Source organism: Capricornis sumatraensis, chromosome 14 (genome assembly GCF_032405125.1).
Source record: "Capricornis sumatraensis isolate serow.1 chromosome 14, serow.2, whole genome shotgun sequence".
Lineage (NCBI taxonomy): Eukaryota > Metazoa > Chordata > Mammalia > Artiodactyla > Bovidae > Capricornis > Capricornis sumatraensis.
The window spans coordinates 57562704-57578168 of record NC_091082.1 but is presented as its reverse complement, the minus strand read 5'-3'; the positions used below and the strand labels follow the sequence as shown (position 1 = coordinate 57578168).

The following is a 15465-nucleotide window of genomic DNA, read 5'->3' as shown; positions in this document are numbered from 1 at the left end:
TGAGACTTTGCCTTCGGAAGCAGGGGGTGTGGATTCAAACCCTGGTTGGTGAGCGAAGATCCCACATGCTTCCCGGCCAAGGAATCAAAGCATATAACAAGCAATATTGTAGCATGTTCAATAAAGACTTTAAAAAATGGTTCACATCAAAACATCAAAAAAAAAATAGTAAAAATGCAATTAGAATTCATCTATACCAGTATAAAATTATAATGCAACACAGCCAAATTAGATTTACTCAAGGAATACAAGTGTGGTGTAACATTTAAAAATCAAATCAATGTTAATCTCTATGATAACTGAATACAGAAGAAAGATCACATGGTAATTTCAGTAGAAAAGTTGTTTAAAAATGGACTATCTATTCATGATAAACACTCTGAGAAAATTAGGAATAGGAGATAAGTTCCATAATCTAATGAAATGATCTATACAACATGATAAAGAATGCTGAGTGCCAAAGAATTAATGCTTTTGAACCGTGGTGTTGGAGAAGACTCTTGAGAGTCCCTTGGAATGCAAGGAGCTCAAAGCAGTCAATCCTAAAGGAAATCAATTCTGAATATTCATTGGAAGGACTGATGCTGAAGCTGAAGCTCCAATACTTTGGCCATCTAATTCGAAGAACTAACTCATTAGAAAAGAGCCTGATCCTGGGAAAGGTTAATGGCAGGAGGAGAAGGGGATGACAGAAGATGAGATGGTTGAATGGCATCACTGACTCAATGGACATGAGTTTGAGCAAGCTCTGGAAGACGGTGAAGGACAGGAAGTCTGGCGTGCTACAGTCAATGGTGTTGCAAAGAGTTGGACATGACTGAGTGACTGAACAACGAATTCAACAGGAACAGTGACAACAAATAAAACCCCACTCTACCGCAAACAAAATTAAGTGAAAGCTTGCAAAACGTTGCAAGCTTTTCTTCTGAGATCAGGAAGGAAACAAGATATCTACTGTCATGATTTTAGCATTATGCTAGAAGTCCTAGCCAGTTCAATAAGATAAGAAAAAAATTGAAAAGGAAAAAACACATTTTTCATAAAGGACATGACTCTGTGTATATAAAATATGAAAGGATAAACTATTGGAACTACTACATGCTTTGAGTAAAATTTGCTGTATACAAAGTATTTTTATTGATATATACCAGGAACAAGCAAGATATATTACAGAATGGTACCATTGGCAATGATATTTAAAAAACCTAGGAATAAATCTATTTTAAGATATGCGAGGCTTTGACATAGAAAACTGTAAAACTTACTGAGGGAAACAAGAGAAAACATAAATATATAGAAATAAATATATATGGAAGGTTCATGGATCAGAAGATTGTAAAGATGTTGATCTTCTCCCAAATTGACACTTAGATTGGAAGCAATCCCTATCAAAATCTCCACAGCTTTGTGTGTGTGTGTGTCTAATTGGCTAGCTGACTCTGAATCTTGCAAGAAATGTAAAAGTTCAAGAATAATCAATTTGATCTTGAAGAGCAGAGTTGGTAGACATCAGAACTTATCACAAAGCTGTCGCAACGAAGGCAATGGGTGCTGGCGTGTGAATAAACAGAGACCAATGGAACAGAAGGGAGTTCAGAGATAACACACGCAGGCACAAACACACAGACACAGACATGCATGCAGAGGCACACAAGGACACTCAGTCTTTAACAAAGGCAGCACACAGCGCAGTGGCTGATGGCGGAGTCTTTTCAGTAAACCGTGCTAGATCGTCTGGATGGCCACAGGGAGGAAATGAAACAATTCCTTCTCACTCTATATAAAAAATCCGGACTTCCTTGGTGGTGCGGTGGATAAGGATCCTGCCAGTGCAGGGGACATGGGTTCGATCCCTGGTCTAAGATTTCACACAATGTGGAGCAACTAAGCCCATGCACCGGAACTACTAAACTCATGTGCTGCAACTACGGAAGCCTGTGAGCCTAGAGCCTGTGCTTTGCAGCAGGAGAAGCCACTGCAATGAGAAGCCCATGCAATGCAATGAAGAGCAGCCCCCACTCCCTGCAACTGGAGAAAGCCTGCCCAAAGCAACAAAGACCCAGAATAACCAAAAAGAAGTAAATAAGTAAAATAAATCACCTCAAGGTAGACTTTGACCTAAAGGACCTGGACAGGCAAAGATTTCTTAAGCAGAATGCAAAGAACGCGAGACATAGAGACAGTATCTATCCAACTTTGATAAGCTGATAAACTGGACTGTTTTAAACCTCCTTAATAAAAAAGAACCAGTATGAGAGTAACATATCAGGCTGTCCGTTGGAGAGGACATTTGATACACAGAAACTGACCCGGGGATCACATCCAGTGTCTATAAAGAACTAAAAACCAGCAAGAAGAAGGCAGAGGTGGGAAGAGACTTGAACAGACACTTAGGAAAAGGGGGTCATCGCTGGCCAGATGGTGTAGAGTAGTTCAGGGAACATCAAATCCAACTCAGACAGAATTCCGCAGCACATCCCTGGACGGGCTAAGATGGAAGGAATGGGCACACCCAAGCACCAGAGGGAGCGTTTCACTCTTGTTGGGGAGTGTAAATGGGTATGATGGCTTTGGAAAGACCTGTGTCCTACAACCTGGCCACTGCACCCCTGGGTGGTTGCCTGACAGAGATGCTTTTTGTGTGTGTGCTAAAAAACGGGCAAGAGAACGAGTGCAGCAACATCGCTCAGAAAAGTCCAGAACTGGAACTGACCCAGAGGTGCAGCAAGAGTAGAGAAGATGCACAAACTGTTGTGTGTTCTTAGGGTCGATTGTACAGCAATCAGGATGAATGGGAGGTCACTGCTGCCCCGGTGAGGTGAGAGGTTGACTCGCCCAGGGAATGTGGAACAAGGCAGCCAGGGCGAGTGTGTGGTGCGAGGAGGGTGGCGCTGCTTCAGGGGAAGGGCAGGACGGGGGCTGTGTGGATGTGCTCACACGTGACAGTTCTAAGCTTTAGAAACCCATTATCATCCAGACATTCTGAGCTCTGGGTTCCTGAACATGCCCCCTGCTCTTCTGGGGCCATCTCCTGGGCAGCTTCTGGCCATCTTGAGTTCTGTTCCTCTCACTTCCCATGTTGAGTCCATTTGTAAGTCCTGCCCATCTCGCTTCCAAATTAACCCACAAGCCAGGTCTCTTGGCACTTCCGCTGCCGCTGGTCCCAGGCTGCCACCTCTCTGGGTTGTGCATCAGCATCCTGACCTGTCTCTGCTTCTGGCCCTCGGCTCCCCTCCCTGTGCCCTCAGCAGCCAGGTCCTCTTCTCTGTGAGCCAAGTCCTGTCCCATCACAGCTGGAGCCTTCAGAGCGGCCCCAGAGGCCTGACACGGTCCACCCTTCCCCCTTGGCCTCCACTTGCCCCCAGACATCCCGCAGCCCTGGCCTCAGGACCTCAGCACACACTGTACCTCTGTCCCCCCCTTGCTGGCCCTCTGACATACTCTGCAGGCCACCTGTCTTTTTCCTGACCTGAGCTCCAGGCAGGGGCTGCCTTCTTCGTTCATGGATGGAGCTAGCGCCCTGAAAGTGCCCGCTGGGGAGTGGGTTGCGGGTGAGGGGTGTCACAGTGGGCCATGAGTGAGAGCTGGGAAGGAAGAGTAGGATTAGGCACCATGGGGCCTTCCGGAGCACCAGGTTCAGAGCCCCGGGTGGGGCCTCTCCTGAGTCCTGTCTTGTTCCCCAAGACCTCCTCTCTTGTTCCCTGAGTCCCCTCACGTTCCGTGGCCCCAGACACTCAGGTTTCTGGTCAGAGGAAGGAGCTTTCTGCCTCTGCCTTCCTCTTGCTGACTTGGTTCTGTCCCCAGCTGCACCCTCCTCCCTCTGACTTGGGCCTCGGTTGCCGCCTTTAGTTGGCAATGGCTAGAACGGCCTTCTTGTCCCTCCTCCCTCTGGGGGAGGCCCCTCTGACTGCTCAGGGTGGTCAGAGCAGGCTGTGGGTGGGTGGAGGGTGGGGAAGGGCCCAAAGCCAATCTCCTCTCTTCCTAGGCTGGGCTGCCTCTCCCCAGCCTCTGGTGCTGAGCATGAAGCTTGGCCAGTGGGGAGGGTAGGATTGGAGGGTCTGGCCACAGTGGGGGTCCCGAGCTGGGCCTGGGGACAGAAAGCCCCAGGTGGGGGTCTGCCCAACTCAGCCAGGTGAGTCCATAACCCCTATCAGGCTGTTTCCCACTCAGAAAACTGGGGACGTTGTAGCAGCCACCTCATGGGAGGGTAGCACCCCCATCCGCAGACAGACAGCTGATGTCTGTTGTCCTGGTGTGAAGGTGTCCCTGTTGAGTGACTGGTCCCACGGCCCCTCTCGGCAGGGGTGTATCTAGGGGTCCCACGGCCCCTCTCGAGGGGGTGTATGTGGGGGGTCCCATGGCCCCTCTTGGGCGTGTCTTGAGGTTTAGACTGTCCTGGTGTGGAAGTATCCCTGTTGGGTGTATCTAGGGATCCCACAGCCCCTCTCGAGGGGGTGTATGTGGGGGTCCCATGGCCCCTCTTGGGGGGTGTCTTGAGGTTTAGACTGTCCTGGTGTGGAAGTATCCCTGTTGGGTGTATCTAGGGATCCCACAGCCCCTCTCGAGGGGGTGTATGTGGGGGTCCCATGGCCCCTCTCGAGGGGGTGTATGTAGGGGTCCCATGGCCCCTCTCGGGGGGTGTCTTGAGGTTTAGACTGTCCTGGTGTGGAAGTATCCGTGTTGGGTGTATCTAGGGGTCCCACAGCCCCTCTCGAGGGGGTGTATGGCCCTTCCTGGAGGGCATATGTGGGGGGTCCCATGGCCCCTCTTGGGGATGTATGGCCCTTCTTGGGGGGTGTATGTGGGGGGGGTCCCTTGGCCCCTCTCGGGGGGTGTATCGAGGCTAAGAGGAGAGGCGGGTGGGTGGGGGCAGGGCTCACCTTCAGACCGAAGCTGTTCTGGAGCTGCTCCAGGTCCATCCTGTGGTACAGGGCGGTGACGTCGTGGCGCTCCTCCTGGGGTACCGTGGCCTGCGGCAGGGCGGGTGGTCACGGGGGCCGGTGTGGCCCCCCCCTGCACCGCCCACCTGGGGCGCGGCCTCACGTTGGCCAGCTGCGTCTCCAGCTCCAGCACCTGGGCCATGTCTTCCTGAACCAGGCCGCTATTCTCGGGGAGGTTCAGGTCCTCCCGCAGCATCGTGGCCACTGACACCATGAACTGCAGGTAGGCTTCCCGTACCTGGGCCAAAGGACGCAGGACAAAGTCTGGTGGCCTCGGCCGCCTTGGCCCCCATGGTGCTCTCTGTGGGGGTGCGGTGGGCATATGACAGAGAGCAGCCCTCAGGTACTCACCCGGACAGGCATTCCAGACAGCTTATGCCTCCCAGAACAGGGCCCTCAGCGCTGGGGCTCATGCTCCCAAGCCTAGGTGGGTGGCTGCGAGCTCTGTGTGCATGGCGCCTGCGTGACCCGCACCAGGCAATCAGGGCTGGGCTTCCCGCTCCATCCCTCCTGTGTGTGACCAGGGCCTGAGACCTAATCCAGAGGACCGCACGGCCACATGTGAAGTGCAGGGCACACAGTAGGTGCTGGAAATGGCCCAGGGCTCAGGGGGCTGGCCTCAGCTGGGCACTGGGAATCAGTCCTGAGGATGTGTGCCCATCTTGGACCCAATTTCTTTGTGGCCCATCATTTGTGGGCGGGAACCACAGAGGCCTCCTCCTCCCTGTTGCTTGGTGTCAGGCTGGGCTAGTGCCCACAGGCTAGTGTTGGTGGGCTCTGCTCCCTGGGTGCCAAGTGTGAGCCCATCCACATGCTCCAGCCCCTGCTGCTCTGTTCCTTGGTCTGATCTCCCACCCCACGGACCCTCCACAGGTCCTGCTTTTGGTCACCCTTGTCCTTTCTCTTGGCTGGTCCCATCCTTCACAGCCTAGCTCACAAGCCTGCTTCTTTCGGGAGGCCCACCATATTGCTTCCGGGTTGTGGGTCATGTCACCTCCTGCCTTCCCAGTCCACTCCCAGTCTTTCCTCTCCAGCTTCCCCCTCTTCCCCTCGCTGGCCCTGCCTTACCACTATTTGGTTCCCCATTTCTCTCCTGCATGCACAAGCAGGACAGCTCAGGGAGCAGACTTAGGGCCTAGCTGGTGGCTGTGTTCAGATCTCTACAGGCCCTGAGCTGGCCGCATGGACTCTAGTTCTGCCCTGGCAAGGGGGCGGACAGGGTGTGCCCCTCGGGGCTGCAGGGCTAAGCTGATTGCCAAGCCTGGCTCCAGGGGCCCAGGGGCACCCCTGCAACAGCGACAAAGGCAGGGGTCCACGTCTGCATGTCCAGCCCTCAGCACTGGGACTGAGCCACGCAGGTGCCCACAAAGGCTAGCTGTGGGACAAGGGTGGGGCAGACATACAGGGAGCTGGGCCTCAGGGGGCCCTCAAGTGACATGCAGGGGGCACGTGGAGCAGAGGGGGCAGGCAGGAAAGTGCCGGGGGTATGGGGCTGATCCAGGATCAGGCAGTCCTTGACTCACCTTCTGGTTGTTGCCCTCCTTGAAGTAGTACTCTCGGGATGGCATGCCCAGGGTGGGTTGGTCTATCTGCAGACAGAGCGTGGGAACCTGGGCACGGAGCTAGGTCCCCAGCTTCGCCCCTCCCCTAGACTGTGCCTGGTGGGAACCTGAGCTCCATGTGGAGTGCATGCAGGCACCAGCCCCAACTCCTGCCCTGGGCTGGACTGCGGGTGGGCTGAGGGGAGGCCCACCTGCAGGGCCTTGGGCACCCTCTCCCGCCCCCCAAAGTGAGGGCACATTCCACACGGGTCCTCTGTGGCCTTCTAGCTGTGACCAGTGGTAGCTCTCTGAGGTCAGACTTTCTGAGCTGGTGCCAAAGGCCGGGACAGAGTGTCCCAAAGACCAGCTCAGCACATGGGCTTACTCCTGGTCAGGACCTGGGTCCCAGAAACCCAGATGGTCAGCACTGGTCCCCTGTACTGCAGGTGTGGATGAGAGCAGGGCCCCGGAGCACACCAGGCCCACCCGGCCCTGTGGAGCCCCACCTCCCCGGCCCCCTGGCTCGTACGTAGATGATGTGCCGGCTGGAGTTCTGGTCGTCGTTCCAGATGAAGAGGTCGATGAGCACCCGCCGGTTGAACTGTGCGTTCATCACGGCCAGCTGCTGTTCCAGCTCCCACTGGGGGCCTGAGGGTCAGCGCCTCATGCTGGAGACCCGCCGGCCTTGGGGTCTAGCCCAGCCCCTCATCTGATGGGGAATCCCAGAACTCGGGGGTGTAGGGGACCCTGGCTTATGGCAGCAAGCACACCAGTGGGCCTTGGAGGGGGGCTTGGGGTCGCCCTTCCCCACATTGTCCACAGGGAACAACAGTGCGGGAAGCAGAGCCTGCCCTGAGAGCCGGAGCCCTGGGTCTCTCCTTAGGGCTCTGGAAGGGATGCCGCTCTGTCGAGCTGGAAGGGACCGGCTACCCAGAGCCCACTAGGAGCTGCTGCACACTCTCCAGCTCGGGCCTAGAAGGCCTCGGCTCCAAGGAGCCCCAGGCCCAGGGCCACCTGCCCTGCCTTACCTACGCTCTTGTTCCACTTGTCCATGGCCACTGGCCAGCCTCCCACCACCTCCAGGATATTCAGCAGGGGCTGTGAGTCTCGCTTCTCTATCTCACCTGAAAGGGGAGGAATGGTCACTCACCCGATGCCCGAGGGGTGTGTGTATGTGTGTGACACCTGCTGCACACCCAGGTATGCTGACGCCCAGCGCTATGTCCGACCCTCCCTACACAGATTCTGCAGAGTGGGACATGTGGGGCCCTGGAAAGAGCAGAGACGGGACACAGGTGGGGAGGGGCCCAGGGTTGATGAAAGCCCAGGTGCCACCAGGACGAGGGTATTGGGGGCTGTGACCTGCAGCAGGCGGGATTCAGGAGGCCCAGGCAGCACTCTGGGCAGGGGTGGGGGACCAACTCGATGGTGGGGAAGCCCTCGAACCCTCCAATCCCAGCATCGGGTGGCTGAACTGCTGGGAGAGCTTGACACACAACCTCCCAGTGTGGTGGTTCAGGAAGCTTGGGAGAACCTGGGTCCAGAATCAGTGTGGGTGGGAACAGAGAGACCTGTGGAGTAGGCAGAGGCTCCGGGTGAGGAGGGACTGGCCAGCCACTTGATCTGGACTGGCTCGAGAGCCGGCTGGTGGGGGAGTGGTCCAGGGGGAGGGGGGCCAGGGCCTGGGGGAGTGAGAAGTATGGTATCCCACATGGCTGGTGAGGGCACACTGGGCTTGCTTTCTTGGGTCCCAAGCTGAGAGCAGGTTCAAAACTGAGGGAGTCCTGGCAGTCTCGGGTCGGTTGTGACAAGAGTCACTGGCTTCCTGGGCTGGTTCCCATAGGTGAGGGACTGGCCACCAGGCTGCAGGCCATGGGTCACACCTGTACTTTTATACTCAGTCTGGCATTGTCCTTTTGAATATTTGGTCTCTCAGGTCAGAAACTCTATACATGTGGGAACCGAGGACACCACCTTCACCTGGCAGGTGCCGGCCAGACCAGATCAGGTGACCTCTTGTTTCCATGGGGAGGGGAGAGTGCACCAGCCAGAGACTCCACAGAGACACCCAAATGATGCTGGGGTCCCCACAAGTCCTGCTCTCAAGTACACCAGGAACAAGCCCTTCCTTCCAGAGAACCTGGGGAAACAGCCAGCTTTGAACCTTGGCACCGAAGAACTGTCCCCAGAGCAGCCAAAAGCATGGGCTAGGCTTGAAAGCCCCAAGGCAGGTGGCCAAGGGAAGATGGCTGGAGGGGCCCAAGTGTTTGAATCCTCTTAATAGGGACCAGCTCCCCGAGAAATCCCCCAACATGCCCCCAACATACACACAGGCATACACATATTCACACAAATCACACAGACACACAGACACATATACATATACATACACACACACACAAAGACACATACATGTATACACACAAGCATACAAAGACATACACCCAAACACATATGCCTATACACACAAAGACATACATATGCATATGTATAGACACACGCACACATATACACAGACACACACAAAAACTTAATACGCATATCCACATGTATATGTATACACACATACACACAAATGCATAAATACAGACATGCATACACCAATACACATTCAAACGTATACACACACATTCCTACACACGCATATATACACAAGCACACACACAATAGACATACATTCGCATCTATGCACACATGCATCCTTCACTATCTCCCTCCAGCCTGAACACGTCGCCCATAAGGGACAGGGTGTGAGCTGGTTCTGGGTAGCTGGCAGTCAGCCCATGCTCACAGGAAGCTTGGACCCTATGGTCAGGTGGGGTGGGGGGGTGGTGGGCACACGGTCCCCCCAGGTGAGTTTGAAGTGGTGCCCTGTCCCTTGCTCTGCTGAGGGCCATGGGGTCCTAGAACAGGGTCCTGGCAGGGCGGCCCCATTGGCCACTCACTTTCATTCATGCAGGAGCGGTAGAGCACCTTGGCTTTCTGCACGGCTGGCCGGTCTTTGGTGGTGGAGTTCTCCAGCACCGCTGCGGGCAGAGAAGCCGAACAGAGGCCTCAGGTGACTGCTGGTGGCGGGGAAGGGTCCAAGTCCCAGCCCAGGGTGAGGCTTCATCCCAAGGGACTCCCTCTCCCCAGCCCGCTGGGTGAGGAGGGCTCTGCTGGCCGTCCCTCTGCTCCCCGTGGTGGAAGCTGTGCTCACCTTTGAGGATGATCTCCAGCTCGTCCCGAAGGATGTCAAAGACGCTATAGCGCGAGTTGGTCTCAGGGATCACGTGGCGCCGCAGCCAGCCCCCGCATGCGTACTGGTAGAAGTCATCACACGGCTCCATGGACGGGTCCATGTTCTGGAGGATCCTGGCAGCTGTTCGTCCCCAGGGGGTGCGGATGGAGAGGGGAGACCCAGTGTGGATGGCCCGATGGGCAGTTAGATATTCAGTCACAGCCAAGGGCCCTCGGCAGCGTCAGTCATCCTGGGACCTCAGGGCTGTTGTAAGCAGGGGCTCCAGCTCTAGTGTGTGTTAGTTGCTCAGTCGTGTCTGACTCTTTGTGATCCCATGGACTGTAGCCCCCAGGCTCCTCTGTCCATGGGATTCTCCAGCCAAGAACACTGGAGTGGGTTGCTATTTCCTTCTCCAGGGGACCTTCCCAACCCAGGAATTGAACCCAAGCCTCCTGCGTTGCAGGTGGATTCTTTACCGTCTGAGCCACCAGGGAAGCCCCCAGCTCTAGGGACTCCAGTTATCAGCCACACAACCTTGGACCCCTGTGACTGCTCTGATCCTCCCCTTCCACATCTGCAAATCTGCGATGCTGGTTGTCCGAGCCCACCTGGCTTGCAGCAAGTGCTCGACGCTGGCCCTGCCCCAGAGCCCTGAAATGGGTCACTGTGTCCATGGGGGATGGTCGCTGTCATCCACCACGGGGCTTCATTTCCTGCTGGAGGGCTGTCTTTGTCCCCAGAACCCCAAGTGGCAGGGACAGTGGTTGGATGCTTTCAGCCAGGCTGGCCAGGCTGGAACCCCACCCGGGACCCTCCCTCACCTTCTAATTTACGTGTCTGGGACCTCGCAGGAGGCAGCACTACAGGGGTCTCTTCATGGCCCCAATGTGGGCTGAAGAATCACATTGCTGAGGTTTTACACTAGTGTTTCTTTGCACTATTTTCACTGTGTTTGATCTGCAAATAGCTGCACATGGCACACAATTTTAAGATGAATTCCTGGGAGAAAACTTGAGAGTGTGTGTTTGTGTGTTCTTCTTTCTGTAAATGCGAAAAAGAGCATGTGGGGTCCCTGTGCTAGCTTTGCTGTGGTCACAAGGGCCTCAGCGGGCAGGGAGCGGCTTCCTGGGCGGCACAAGGGGTGAGACACCTGCAGAGGAGTCCCTGCCTGTGTTCACAGCCGGGTCTGCCCACCAGCCCAGTGCCGTGTGTGTGTGTGTGTGTGTGTGTGTGTGTGTGTGTGTGTATGGGTGTATGTGTATATGTGTAGGTATGTGCATATGTGTATATGTGTTTATGTATGGGTGTGTGTATGTGTATAAATGTGTGTGTGGCTCCTCCTGGCCTTGGGCAGTGCCTGCACCACCATCACTGCTACCCTCCTACCTGGGGCAACGCTTGGCAGGGAGGCGGGCTTACCTGCCATCACGCAGCCAGGGGTGGTGCAGGTCTTGACCTTGTCCTTGGAGGTTTTGATCTCTGCAGATAAGGAGCGATGAGTGTGAGTGCAGGCCAAGGATGGTCAGGTGCCAGCAGGGCAGGCAGGGGTGGGTGGGGCACCCATGGGGTGGGGACGGCTGAAGTGGGCAGGGTCAAGCTTCAAACTCATCCCACCCCCATGTGGCCCAGCCTGGGCCCTGAGGGCATCCTCCCCGGGTTGCCCAGGCCTGGGCCTTAAATGAGGGTAAGCTTACTCTGGCTTGACTCCTGTAGTGACGCTGGAGCCCCTTTACACCCTCTGAGCCCCCTCTGAGGGCTGAAGCCAGCCGTGGTGCCTTCCACCCCGTGGGCCCAGCCGTCTCTCACCCATGAGCTGTCACCTCCTCCAGGCAGTCTGCTTGTGCTGCCCTGTCACTGTATGCCCCTACTCTCTCCCTACTCTCAACCCCCACCATCCAGCCATGTCCGTGGAGCAGCTCCCAGCAGGGCTGCAGTATGACTCCTGCCGGTCCCCAGGCTTGGGGGAACATCCTGCATCTAGTAGGTCCTCACGACTGCATCCCTGCCACTGCCTCCCCCCACCTCCCGGACACTGTGTCCTGGGCAGGACCACCCTCCTGCTGCACACTCCAGCTTGCAGTGGAACCCGGCCTGGCTATAGGCTCCCCGGCCCTTGCTGGTGGCCTGGCCCATGGGGGTGCAGATTCCTAGCCCCCTCCCCGTGTTGAGAGGGGAGGCGGGGCTACCTCGGGGTGCTCGTTTTACAGTGTTCTTCTCTTCCTTGGAGAAGCAAAGCCGGCTAGAAAAGAGTGGCAGCCGCTTCCCTGGGGAGAAACACAGCACTCAGCTCTGGGGTGGTAAGGCCTGTCTGGGGCAGCACAGACATTCTCTTGTGGCAATGGGGGGCCGAATCGTGCATGGGGTGGTGGCCCCTGCCCCCTGTAATGGGGGCAGGTCACCAGTCAACCAAGACAGGGGCCCCAGCAGAACTCAAATCTGAGTGGAGGGGGCGGGGCTTCCCTGGCTTGCCAGTCTCTCTCCGGGTCTGCCTGCCTGGCCCCCCTCCCACTGCTGGACCCATAGGGGTCCTGAGGCAGGACCTCTTCCCCTAACGAAGTACCTTCTGACATACTCCTTGACCGGGGGATCATGGGCCTCACCCAGGTCAGGGTAGCCAGCTTCTGGGGTCTGCTAAGGCAGGGACAATGCACTCCTTGAGGGTGAAAGGATGTCCTCTGGCGGGGGTAACCTCCCGACCCATTCTCCACACCCTCAGCTCCAGCCCCGCCACTTTTCCTGGCAGCTGAGAGCACAAAGCTGCCCTCCATCATTTGTCTACTGCGTGGGAGGGCCACTGCTTGGTCAGCGTCGGCCTGAAGGGGTTGTGAGAAGGACGGGTCAGTGGCAGGAGGGGGTTGATCAGGTCCAGGCAGAGTGCCCACCAGCCCTGGCCACCTTCGCCACCAGGCAGACACACGGAGGGCCTTGTCCAGGTCAAGGCTGTGAGCACTACAACTGTGGGGGGTGCAGGAAGCCCTGGACATGCTGGTGTCCCCTGGGGGCTGTGGTCTGGAATAGGGGTGGGGAGAGGAGTTTCCCCGCCATCTGTTTCTTTGTCCGTGAGTCCAACTTGTGTTAATATTATCAACCAGCCCTGGTGCTGGACCCTGGAGAATCAGATTTAAGGCCCACACAGGCCCTGCCCTTAGGGACCCCCGGTTCAGTGGAAACAGGAGAAAAGTGATATGTAGACTGAGGTAAACTGTAAAAGCAAATCTGAGCTTTGGAGATGAGGAGGACAGTCGCACAGATAGGAAACAGAAACGCAGTGCTGAGTGGGTGCGACATCTGTCTGCCCCATGGGTATGTGCCAGTTACAAAAACCCACAGGGCTTCCAGACAATGGCCATGCCTTTGTGGAAGAGTGGACTAGCTATCTGCGCTCTGGCCAAAGAGACAGCGGTGGGTTTGGGGTGGCAGGGAGGACAGGGAGGAGAGGCCTTTGCTTCTGATTAGGGCACAGATTGTGGCTCCCACATGAATAAGGACAGCAAGCTGGAGAAGTGACATGAGAATTTTAGAAAGCAGCAGAGAGCTGAAGACATAAAGAAACCCAAATGAATTCCACAAACAGCCAAGGCCTGCCTCCCAGGACCAGAGGGACCTGTGGCTGTTTCACCTGTGCCTGGGGCAGGAGGAGGGGGAAGGGGAGGGGCAGGAGGAGGAGCATGCCTCCCACAGAGTGGAAGGATTTGTAACAAGCCCTTTGCACCTGCTGGGTAAAGAATCCACCTGCAAAGCAGGAAACACAAGAGACGCAGTTTTGATCCCTGGGTCAGGAAGATCTTCGGGAGAAGGAAATGACAACCCACTCCAATATTCTTGCCTGAAAAATCTCATGGAGAGAGGAGCCTGGCGGGCTACAGCCCATGGGGTCCCAGAGAGCTGGACACGACTGAGTGGCTAAACATGCACGCCTGCACTGCAGCTGCCCTTGGGCTGGTGGGAGGGATACTGGGTTCCAAGGAGCCCCCGTCATACAAGGCTCTCTTTCTTTCTCTGGGGCCTCCCTTGATGCACTGCAGTGATGCAGATGAAGGCAGGGCCAGGGCAGGAAAGCTGGGAGAAATCCTCCCCCATGAGGAAGCAGACAAATGTGACCCATAACCAAGAAAATAAACAAAAGCCCAAAGTGGATTTGTTGGTGAACAGATATCAGTTATATAACAGATAAAAGTTATTTAACTTATTTAACTTCTATGCAGAGTACATCATGCAATATGCCAGGCTGGATGAATCACAAGCTGGAATAAACATTGCTGGGAGAAATATCAACAACCTCAGATATGCAGATGATATCACTCTAATGGCAGAAAGTGAAGAGGAATAAAGAGCCTCTTGATAAGGGTGAAAGAGGAGAGTGAAAAGCTGGCTTAAAACTCAACATTCAAAAATCGAAGATCATGGCATCCAGTCCCATCACTTCATGGCAAATAGATAGGGAAAAACTGGAAACAGTGACACATTTTATTTTCTTGGGCTCCAAAATCACTGCAGATGGTGACTGCAGCCATGAAATTAAAAGATGCTTGCTCCTTGGAAGAAAAGCTATGACAAATCTAGACAGTGTATTAAAAAGCAGAGACATTTCTTTGCTGACAAAGGTTCATATAATCAAAGCTATGGTTTTTCCAGTAGTCATGCATGGATGTGAGATTTGGACTATAAAGAAAGCTGAGCACTGAAGAATTGATGCTTTTGAACTGTGGTGTTGGAGAAGACTCTTGGGAGTCCCTTGGACTGCAAGGAGATCAAACCAGTCAATCCTAAAGGAAATCCAACCTGAATGTTCAATGAAGGGACTGATGCTGAAGCTGAAGCTCCAATACTTTGGCCACCTGATGTGAAGAGCCAAATCACTGGAAAAAACCCTGCATAGTATACACTCTCTGGTATAAAGATCAATGCAACAAAATAGAGGATCCAGAAATGAACCCACACAAATATAGTCAACTGATATTTGACAGAGGCACAAAGGCAATTCAATGGAGAAAGTATAGCCATTCAATAAATGTTTCAAAATGAACAACTGGACATTCAAATACAAAAACAAACCAAAAAATTAGACACAGGCCTTATACCTTACACAAAAATTAACTCAAAATGAACTATAGAGATAAATATAATACACACAGTTTTAACATTTCTTGAAGTAGACAGGAGAAAATCTACAAGACCTTGGTTTGGTGACCTTTAAAATGGGACACAAATAGCATGATCCAGGAAAGAAAATACTTGACAAGTGAGACTTAAAAAAGAGTTAAACTGAGACTTGAGAATTAAAGTGAAAAATTTTGCTCTGTGAAAGTCTTGCTAAGAATGAAAATATGAGCCACAAACTGAGAGAAAATATTTGCAAACACGTATTTGATGAAACACTGGTATCCAAAAGTTACAAAGAACTTTTAAAACTCAAAAGTAAGAGAACATAAAAGATATGAAGACACCTAACCAAAGAAAATATGCAGTTGAAAAGTAAACATATGGAAAGATGCTTAGCATCATTTTTCATTAGAGAATGTACACTGAAACAACAGTGAGGTAGCATAACAGACCTCTTTGAATGGGCAAAATAAGCAACTGATGATATCAACTGCTAGTAAGGCTAGAGAGCACTGGGAACTCTCACTCATTGCTGGTGGGGATGAAAAATGCTACAGTTGGAACTGTTGTCTTAGAAGACAGTTTGCCAGTTTCTTACAAAACCAGTCTTACAACATGACCAGCAACTCCACTCCTAGGTGGCTACACAACTGACTTCAAA

At 53.9% G+C, this 15465-nt stretch overlaps 1 protein-coding gene across 1 annotated transcript in view; it reads right to left on the bottom strand.

Moving 5' to 3' along the window:
- MMEL1 (membrane metalloendopeptidase like 1) overlaps positions 1–15465 on the bottom strand; it is a 35560-nt gene that overhangs the window by 7321 nt on the left and 12774 nt on the right. Inside the window, exons 2-10 of the mRNA XM_068986351.1 lie at positions 11888–11965; positions 11121–11180; positions 9681–9842; positions 9427–9507; positions 7510–7605; positions 7011–7129; positions 6464–6529; positions 5044–5178; positions 4881–4970 (exon numbers count right to left, since the gene is read on the bottom strand). Of these exons, the coding sequence (XP_068842452.1) occupies positions 4881–4970; positions 5044–5178; positions 6464–6529; positions 7011–7129; positions 7510–7605; positions 9427–9507; positions 9681–9842; positions 11121–11180; positions 11888–11965 (887 nt within the window). The remainder of the gene's footprint in view (positions 1–4880; positions 4971–5043; positions 5179–6463; positions 6530–7010; positions 7130–7509; positions 7606–9426; positions 9508–9680; positions 9843–11120; positions 11181–11887; positions 11966–15465) is intronic.